Source organism: Helobdella robusta, assembly GCF_000326865.2.
Source record: "Helobdella robusta unplaced genomic scaffold HELROscaffold_7, whole genome shotgun sequence".
NCBI classification, from domain to species: Eukaryota; Metazoa; Annelida; class Clitellata; order Rhynchobdellida; family Glossiphoniidae; genus Helobdella; species Helobdella robusta.
The window spans coordinates 1648049-1658048 of record NW_008705398.1 but is presented as its reverse complement, the minus strand read 5'-3'; the positions used below and the strand labels follow the sequence as shown (position 1 = coordinate 1658048).

The window sequence follows — 10000 nt, the reverse complement described above, 5'->3', positions numbered from 1 at the left end:
TCTTCACCACTACTCCACCACCACCACCACCAGGGTGTTCAAGGTGAGGCGGGTTTCACAGGCAAACCAGGACTGCCAGGAGATGCAGGTGCTCGCGGGAAAGATGGTGCCAAGGGTGGCAAGGGACCAGCTGGACCCGTCGTAAGTTGCACTTCTTCTTCTTTTTTTTTTCTTCTTCTTCTTCTTTTTCTTCTTCTTATTATTATTTTTGTTTCATTTTGAAATATTTGTTTTTTTTTATCTATTGCAGTTTCCAATTAATTGTTATGATTTATCTTCAGCACGTTTTTGTTCGCGGTCAGAGAAATATTTTTGATTATCACGCAAACAATCAATGATTCTCACGCTTCCGAATGTTAATAAATTTCCATTCTCCTCTATCATATTCAAAATAAAATAAAAATGAAAAAACTAAACAATAAAAAATAAAGAGTCAAAAATAAAAAACATCCACAACTTTTTAGGGACCAGCCGGACCAGTGGGAGCACAAGGCCCCCAAGGAAACAGAGGTGCCCCAGGAAACCCAGGCACCAGAGGTCCCACCGGATCAGCCGGACCAATAGGAATGAGAGTTGGTTGATTTTTCGTTTACTTTGTGCTAAAAAATGTTCTATCTTTTATCCGGACTGTGATTTTCATTTAGTATTTCGTTAAATTTTCCTCTGTCACATCGTCAAATTGTATGAGTATCGAAAATTCTCTTTATTACTGTTACGCGTGATAAATTGATTTAACGATTAGTAGTAGAGCTTACTAATTTATGCAACGATTGACAGACTGATTAGTATTAATTTATGCAACGATTGACGATTGGCTGATTAATTCGTGACGTAGGGCGAGAGAGGTGCTCAAGGACCAGCCGGCGACCATGGCGAACGCGGAGACCATGGATCGCAAGGACCACAAGGTCAGCCTTTTAAATAATTTCCTCACATAAATTGTGAACATTCAAGTTGTTATCAGATGCATTAATTATAATTACAATTATAAAAATAATTAGTAATTTTAACTAATATAATTGTAATACTTCTCTCCGCCATTCATTAACTCATTATTATCTTCTTCTTCTCCACCAACCTCATTATCCTTCCCTCTCTCCACGACCACCCACAGGCAACGTTGGCCCCACTGGAGAGGCCGGCCCAGAGGGAGATGCGGGCAGAGATGGACACCCAGGGGCTGTTGGTCGTACAGGAGCTAAGGGAGGTGAGGGAGCTGCCGGACCCGCCGGACCAACTGGACCCGCCGGAATGACCGTTAGTGGCGGGAATGATGATGCTGCTGATGATGGTGGTGGTGGTGATGATGATGACGGTGGTGGTGGTGATAGCAATGATGATGATGATGATGAAAGAAGTAACGATTAAGTTAATAATGAAACGCTCGTTTATGAAACGCTGATAATAATTATTGCGATATTATCATAAATTATGCCTAATTATAATAAAATATTATAACGCTGATAATAATTATTGCGATATTATCATATAATAAATTACGCCTAATTATAATAAAATATTATAATTTGACGTGAAGGGAGTTGTTGGCGCTGCAGGACCAAACGGAGGCCCTGGAGAGCGTGGTCCCAGGGTGAGTTTCATGAAGTGGCTGTGGTTCCGGCTGCTGTTTATTATCATTATTATTATCATTATTATTATTATTATTATTATTCTTATTATTATTATTACAAATTTCTCTTCGACAAACCTTCAGGGGCGTCAACAACACGTAAACAAGACATCGCACACACACACACACACACACACACACACACATTGTGTGTGACAGGCGGGGATCTCCTCGCAATCGAACCCAGTCACTGCAATATCAGTGCCGGGCACTTCACCGCTACACCATCGCGCCGACCAAATGTTGTTGTTTATGGTGTTGTTCGTGTTGTTGTTATTTGCGTTGTTGGTGCTATTTGTGTTGCTATAGTTGTTGTTGTTGCTTTTGTTGTATGTGTTGTTTGAGTTGTTGTTTGGTTGTTTTTTTCTAGGGTCGTTATTTTAAAATGCTATTGTGTGATTTTAATAACTTGACTTGTCGCCGTACCATGTTGGGGTTGCTATCTTATGAACTGCACGACTTTTTTGAATATTCATTAGTTATTTTATATTATAATTACTTAATTATTCACTTTTAATGTTTAATAATTATTTAATTATAATTTAACAGGGTGAAGTTGGTTTGATCGGAGAAACCGGCGCTCCAGGACCCTTCGGAGCCGCCGTACGTACATACGTTCAATTTATTTATTTGTTCCCATTCATCCGTTTATTTGTTCGTTCGATCGTTTGTTTAGTTTGTCTGTTCGTTCGTTCATTTGTTCGTTCGTTTGTTTGTTTTTTGGTTAGTTTGTTGGTTGGTTCGTTCATTCTTTCGTTCGTTCGTTTGTTTGTTCTTTTGTTAATATTATTTTTTTTTGTCAATTAATTTCATGATTCATTCATACATTTTTTAATTATCTTGAACTAATCAAACAATAATTACTTTAATAATTAAATGGATAATTAATAATAATTAAATGAATAATTAATTGAACAGGGTGGCCCAGGAGCTGCAGGTGCTGATGGAGAGAGAGGTGAAGCCGGAGGAAAAGTTGGTTGTTGTTGTTTCTATTGTTGATGTTGTTGATGTTGTTGTTGATGTTATTGTTGTCGTTGCTATCGTTGATGTTGTTGATGTTGTTGTTGTTGTTGATGATGCTAACCAGCCTACCAACCATCCATCCATCCAACCAACCAGCCAACAAATCAACTATTTAACCAACCATTCATCCAACCATCCAATCAACCAACCATTCAACCAACTAACCAGCCAACCATCCAACCAACTAACCATCCAACCAACCAACCATCCAAACAACCATCTAACCAACCATCCAATCAACCAACCATCTAACCAACCATGCAGGGAGACAAAGGATGGCCAGGCCTTCCAGGCATTCAGGGAAACGCTGGACCAGCAGTTAGTAACTTTATAGTTATTGGAAATATCTTAAAAGACATTTTTTCTTTAAATTAATCAAGAATATTCTCACCGACAATTAAATAAACCATATTCATATTACTAATAGATAAAAATATAATTATTGGTTTTAATTAAAAAAACTTTGTACCCTTAATAGGGAGAGAGAGGTGAGCAAGGACCCGTTGGAGCACCTGGAGCCCGTGGAAACAGAGTTTGTCTATCTCTCTACAATTATCAAATTATTATTATATACCTTATCATATTTTTTGTATTAATTATTATATTATTAATTATTATTTATTTTTAAATATGTTTTTAATTATTAATTATAATTATATTTTTGTAATAAATAGGGTGAGCACGGTTCAAGAGGTCAAGCTGGCCTCGCTGGTGCCGATGGCCAAGTCGGAGTTCCAGGAGCTGTTGTACGTATTTTTAATTTTATTTCATATATTCTGTTTTTCATTGATTGATTGATTTATTGATTGATTTTTTAGCTATAATTTTCAATTATTTTACCCATAATTTTAATTAAATAATTGTATATTTTTTGTTTGGCATTATTATTATTAATATGTTTCTTCACTGTTAAATTTAAAAGTTTCGTTTTAACCTTCTATTATTGCATAGTTTTTGAACGTATAATTATTTAAATGGTAATAATTAAAACGTCTGTAATTAATTAAATGTTGGAATTAATCTATTAGTTTATTGATTGACTAATTAATTAACCAATTAATTGATTGATAATTAATTAATTTAAAAATTTAATTAATTTGATAAGGGACCACAAGGAGCGGAGGGAGATGATGGTAGACCAGTGAGTTTATTATTCTTTAAAATTATTATTATTATTTTAAAAAAGTAATAATAATTACATCATCTTCATCATAAATTATTCAAATTATGATCATGTTTTATTACATTCCTAATTTATTACATAATTTATTCATAGTTATGGAATAAAATTTTATTATAATTAGGGAGCCCCAGGGCCCGCTGGACCACCAGGACCCCCAGTTAGTTCCATAAAACTTTTTTTTCCGTTTTAATTAAAAAAAAAAATTTTTTTCATAAATATGTCGATAATTATTTAAAATTCTCAAATGCATTGTTATTAACCGAATCATTGGAGATTTTCAAATAATACGACATTAAAACAGAATGTCACATTGACATCTTTAATATTAATATGATGTTAATAATTTTCCCTTCCGACCAAAACTAAATATCCACATTAATACTCCCTTGCTTTTTGGCAGGATCGAAATATCCCAACTAATATAATTTTCCAACTCAGTCGACTATCTCTTTAACGTAACTGGATATCTTCATAATTACTACCCCATCTTACCCAATCGTAAACACCCTCTTTCCCTAAACATCCCCATTAATAAACCCCCTAAACCCCACCAGGGCAGACCCGGCCGTGTCATTTACAGCAGCACAGGTGGTGCCATCCCGAACCAATACAAGGGACCCAGCCAAATGGTGGGTTGTTCACTAGCTTCTTTTATTTCCATTCAACTTGCTGCTATTTTATTATTATGAATAAAAAATGTTGTAAAAATAACATCGTAGCTACTAAAAATATGAATGATGTTTTTACATGTTTGACTTTTCATAAATTTATGGATAGTTAGACATTTAAAATCTCGTGTTTTACATTTTAAATATATGATAGATAATAACTTGCTAGCATGATACAGTTCGTCGTGTTATTAAAAATTAACTTTCATCAAATAATTTTTCCACACAGTACTGGGATGAACCACAAAGAGTAAGATTTTGTTTAATTATTTGTGCTTTTTGTTGTGCATTCGTGCTTATATGTATGTATGTTTTGTATGCGTGAACGCACATAAGTGTACAACACACGTATTTGTATGTGCACGCGTGCGTGTGTGTATGCATGTACTAGCATTGATTACATATGTAAATCCTTAAGTCGTAAAAGTGTGAACATGAATGGCCTGGCTGTGATACTTGGATGATTTGTAAACTTACACTAGACTAAATTGAATCAGTGGAACGGGAACAAATGAGATCTATTACGATATCGAGTTGAATGGTTTCGTATCGAATCAAATTAAGAGCACCGAATTTTAATTCAAACAGGTTATGCATCAGGATCGCGTCGTTTTGGAGGAATCCCTTCAAAAGATTAGGGTGCCAAAGGGAACGAAGGAATCACCCGCCAGAACATGCAAAGAACTCGCTTTCTTCAACCCAACTTTCCCAAGCGGTTTGATCATTTCTTCTTAAATTGTTTGATGTTTTGTATTTTTTCGTCTTTTTTATATAAATATTATCATTAGTTTCCTTATCGGTTTCGTTAATGTTCCCATCTTCCTCCCGTCCAGGTCTCTACTGGATCGATCCAAACCAGGAGAGCCCTGAAGATGCCATCGAGGTCTTCTGCGATATCGAGTCCAAGAGGACATGCGTACAACCACAAAACCAGGTAGGCTATTCTTTCGATATTTTCTAAAAAATTTTTCAAATAATATTTAATTTTGCTATCTTATCCTTACATTTATAACTTTGAATAATGCGTGCAAACCGAATATAAATAATTGACAACCTACAACCGACCCCCATCAGGTGGACAAAGCCCGCTGGTACGAAGGCCCACAACAACGTACATGGTTCGCCGACGAAATCCCTAACGGATTCCCAGTAAGTATTTATTCATTTTATAAATTCAACGATTTCATCGTGTTCTCATACAATTTTTAGTCGATTATTGAAATACGTTTCAAATTTGTTTATTTGTTTGCGGCTGTGGCGAACCTACTGCCAAAAATACATTAAACTAGTTGCAACAATAAATAGTTTGGCAATTTCTCAACACTGAAATTACTATTACCTTTATCAACTTATCCTAAAGCCTAATTTCATTCATTTTACCAGTTCACATACAAAGTGAGCCACAACCAACTGAGATACTTGCAACTCTTGAGCTCCTCCGCTTCACAGAACCTCACCTACTACTGCCGCAACTCCGTCGCCTTCTTCGACAGTAGCTCCAACTCTTATGAGAAGGCCCTCACTCTCCTCGCCTACAACGAGAAGGAAATCAGCGCCGACAAATCAAAATTCAAATACTCCGTATCTCTTGATGAATGCCAGGTTAGTTCATCGCTACATACAAAATGAGATGTATGATTCGTTAACTGTGGGTTTCTTTATATTGCTGTAATTTACTAATTCGGATATCGAAAATAATTTTTTACGCCATGGCATATTAATTGGAAATTGATATATAAACAAGTCGAAATATCGTAGTAGATCAGATTACTAAGAAAATATCGGACGATTTAAAAACCACTAATCCATTCTTTTAACAGAACCGTCTAGACAGCTGGTCCAAGACCGTCTTTGAAGTGAAGACAGAGAAACCCAGACGCCTGCCAATCGTCAACATGGCTCCAGTTGATATCGGCGAGAGAAACCAAGCTTTTGGTCTTGAGTTGGGTCCAGTCTGTTTCTCGTAATTCTTCAGTCTAAATATAAACACAGCCTACAAAATGCGTTCATTATCGAGTTAATTAATTAATTATTGATTGATTGGTTTGATGAGGATAGTTTTGTTTTTTAATTTTTGTTTAATATCATTATGCGATTGGATTGAATAGGAAGCTGATGATGAAAATGATTATGGTGGTGGTGGTGACTGTGTCGAATGCCTGATGTCGTCCTAATGTAATAATTTCTGGTTTGGGAGATCAATTATGGTTGATGGTTCGATAAAAAATAAAATGTGAATTCTGTGTAACAAGTTTTTTTTACTACTATCGTAGAAATTTATTCAGAATTCGTAAATGAATAAATAAACCATTAACACAAAATGAATAAATGTTGAATAATAAAATGGTGGTTAACAATAAATGCAGTTACGTTTTGTTTTCATTTACCAAAAAAAAGATATTAAAATGCTATTAAAATACGAAGAAATGAATAAATAAAACTAATGTTACATAAATATTTACCACAAGACCATGACAATTTCCTCGATTCCAAAAATGGCAAAACGTGCCATTTAAAACCCCAAGACAAAGAGAGCTGCTATTAGTCAAGCTGTCCACTTCGCTTTGTGCCCCATCAACAAACCAAATTTTAAGACGAAACGTCATAACTTATTAACACAACAAAATTAGTTTTATATCAAATAACCAAAATATACCTAGTCTCTATAACGCTATGTCAGTATTTGCAGGTACATCTCTTTACCTGTCCATTTATTAAGTTTAAATGCAAAACAAATCAGATGTAGGTCCTTTATCAGTCAGTATAGTATATAAATTAGATTCTAAATAGATGAAAAAAAATTAAAACATCACCACTTATAAAAACGGCGATTCATTAACGTTAATAGAACTAAACACGCGCGTTAACCATTACACAGACATTGAATTCGATTGTTATATCCAGAAAAATAAATAAATATATAAAAAAATAAATATTACATCAAATAGAAAATAACCATTAAATAAATAATAATTTCACGTCTCGATTTACATGTATGATTCTTTAGACTCTTACATGTATGTAAGAGTTTACAGAATTATTTAACCAATTAAGACGAAATTCTATGATTAAAAGACTAGCGATGATGAATGACAGTTTAAAATGGAGAATGTTAAAGTTTCAAAAATTACAAGAGAAAAACCGCAATGTAGCCCAAAAACCACACACGCACACACATCACATACACACACACATGCACACACACACGCACGCACATCACACGCACACACACATACAAATTTATCATACCAATGATGGTATTAACTCAGCATAAATATATGTACAGATATATATCATATTAACACAGTTTGATACAGTATTCATTATACATATACATGCATAGATACATCGTATCAACATAATTTTGTTTACAAAAACATACAAACGGATATTGTTTTGTATATTTCTCACAAACAAAGATATACAAAAAAACAAATCAGATACACGCTTGATACAGACCAGATACACTTTTGATACAAAACATTCAATCACTTTTTATTCACCCCTACAACATTTTTTGATAGAAATGACACCCAACCAACATACGGACGATCAAAACATGAGCCTATATCTGTGTAAGAAAAAAATTTTTTTAAATAATCTCCCAAAATAATTTTAATAATATATAATCTAAAACTAATGAAAAAAACAACAACAACAACAACAACGACAACAATAATAATAATGATGTGGTAATTTTTTGGGCCGCACTCTATTGTAATGTATTGGCAAGTCATAAGTATTATGAAATCACAATTATATAATATTATTATAACAGAAACGAATTGTACGTACTAAAATCGGTTATAACGAGTTCGTTATAACCGGGTTCGTTATAACCGGTCACCGAGTTCGTTATAACTTACGTACTAGTAGCAAGCCTTTTAGTTTTTCACAGAGACAGCAATGATGATGATGACGACGACGAGGATTGTCAGACCGGTGGCTATCAGGCAAAACTTTTTGCGTCTGGACTTTGACTGGAAATGTGTGAGTATGGTGTGTATGTGCGTGTGTATGCGTGCGTGTGTGTATGTGTGTGTGCGTGTATGTCCGTGAGTGTTTTGATCTGTTTTTAAGTAACTTGGTACAAGCATTTAAGCATTAATGTGTGGATATATTTGTGTGTGTGTGGATATATTTGTGTGTGTGGATATATTTGTGTGTGTGTATTCGTTATATGTATTTTTCGTGTGTGTGTGTGAGAGAGAGAGAGAGAGAGAGAGAGAGATAGAAGATATATTTGTATTTGGGTATGTGGATATGTTTGTATACAAATGTGCGATGGTTGTACTTGTGCGTGGACTCAAGCATCAGCAAGCAGTTGAACCTGATACGTGCGGGCCTTTTGTAGCTGTTCCACGCCGTGCTCCACGTTGATGGCTGCAGTCTCCACGTTCGCCTCGATACTGTCTAGTTGCGAGACAAACATACAAATAAAAAACTCACAGATGCACACAAACATATACATGCTTAAAACCACACACACACACACACACACACACACACACACACACACACACACACACACACACACACACACAAACACACACACACAGCCATCTTACTAACCAACAACGTCATTCTGCTCATGAACTAGTATGGCCAGGTCTTTGAATATTTGATTGACATCCATTATATCCGCCTTGATATTTTGATTCATTAACGACAATAGTTACAGCAACAACAACAACAACAACAACAACAACAACAACAACAACAACAATAATAATAAAATACTGATACTACTACTAATAATAATAATACGGCTGGACATACCTCCAATTGACACATGGACTTTTCCCTCTCTTCCAGCAACTTAACATCTACCTCTTCTTCATTTTCCTCTGCTTGTATCAGACTGGAGCTGACGGTGATGACGACGAAGATGATGATGATGACAGTGATGATGATAGTGGTTATGATGATAGTGATGATGGTGATAGTGATGATGGTGATAGTGATGATAGTGATGTAGGTGAAGGTGGTGAGTGATGATGGTGATAGCGATGATGACGATAATAATAATTATAATAATGACGATGACGTAATGAATGATTATGATGATGATGACGATGATAGTGGAGATGGCAATGATGTTGATTATGAAGGTGATAGTTATGATCCGTAACAAACAAACAAACGAACAACAAACAAGCAGCAAACAAACGAACAACAAATAAACAAACGAACGAACAACAAACAAGCAGCAAACAAACGAACAACAAATAAACAAACAAACGAACGAACAACAAACAAACAACAAACAACAACAACAAACAACAGCAACAAGCAACAATTATGAACAACAACAACGAACTTATCAATGGAGACCAACTGGGCGTCTCTCTTATCGTCAAGGAATGGATCCTGTGCACATTTTTAAAAATAAATCAAAACAAAAGTATTATAATTAGCTTAACTTTGGGTGAGGTGTTTAAGACACCACACACACACACACACACAGAGAGAGAGAGAGAGAGAGAGAGAGAGAGA

At 35.1% G+C, this 10000-nt stretch overlaps 1 protein-coding gene across 1 annotated transcript in view; it reads left to right on the top strand.

Annotated features, from left to right (window-relative positions):
• Window positions 1-10000, top strand: part of HELRODRAFT_108105 (hypothetical protein) — a 26010-nt gene that overhangs the window by 12901 nt on the left and 3109 nt on the right. The window contains exons 22-45 of the mRNA XM_009030754.1: window positions 34-141; window positions 465-572; window positions 836-908; window positions 1115-1257; window positions 1538-1591; window positions 2180-2233; window positions 2549-2602; window positions 2918-2971; window positions 3132-3185; window positions 3328-3399; window positions 3759-3794; window positions 3958-3993; window positions 4391-4465; window positions 4734-4754; window positions 5093-5219; window positions 5338-5438; window positions 5579-5653; window positions 5888-6106; window positions 6325-7939; window positions 8260-8488; window positions 8839-8917; window positions 9077-9149; window positions 9284-9371; window positions 9825-9874. Coding sequence (XP_009029002.1) covers window positions 34-141; window positions 465-572; window positions 836-908; window positions 1115-1257; window positions 1538-1591; window positions 2180-2233; window positions 2549-2602; window positions 2918-2971; window positions 3132-3185; window positions 3328-3399; window positions 3759-3794; window positions 3958-3993; window positions 4391-4465; window positions 4734-4754; window positions 5093-5219; window positions 5338-5438; window positions 5579-5653; window positions 5888-6106; window positions 6325-6471 — 1611 coding nt within the window. The 3' untranslated portion in view covers window positions 6472-7939; window positions 8260-8488; window positions 8839-8917; ... (1 more) ...; window positions 9284-9371; window positions 9825-9874. The remainder of the gene's footprint in view (window positions 1-33; window positions 142-464; window positions 573-835; window positions 909-1114; window positions 1258-1537; window positions 1592-2179; window positions 2234-2548; window positions 2603-2917; window positions 2972-3131; window positions 3186-3327; window positions 3400-3758; window positions 3795-3957; window positions 3994-4390; window positions 4466-4733; window positions 4755-5092; window positions 5220-5337; window positions 5439-5578; window positions 5654-5887; window positions 6107-6324; window positions 7940-8259; window positions 8489-8838; window positions 8918-9076; window positions 9150-9283; window positions 9372-9824; window positions 9875-10000) is intronic.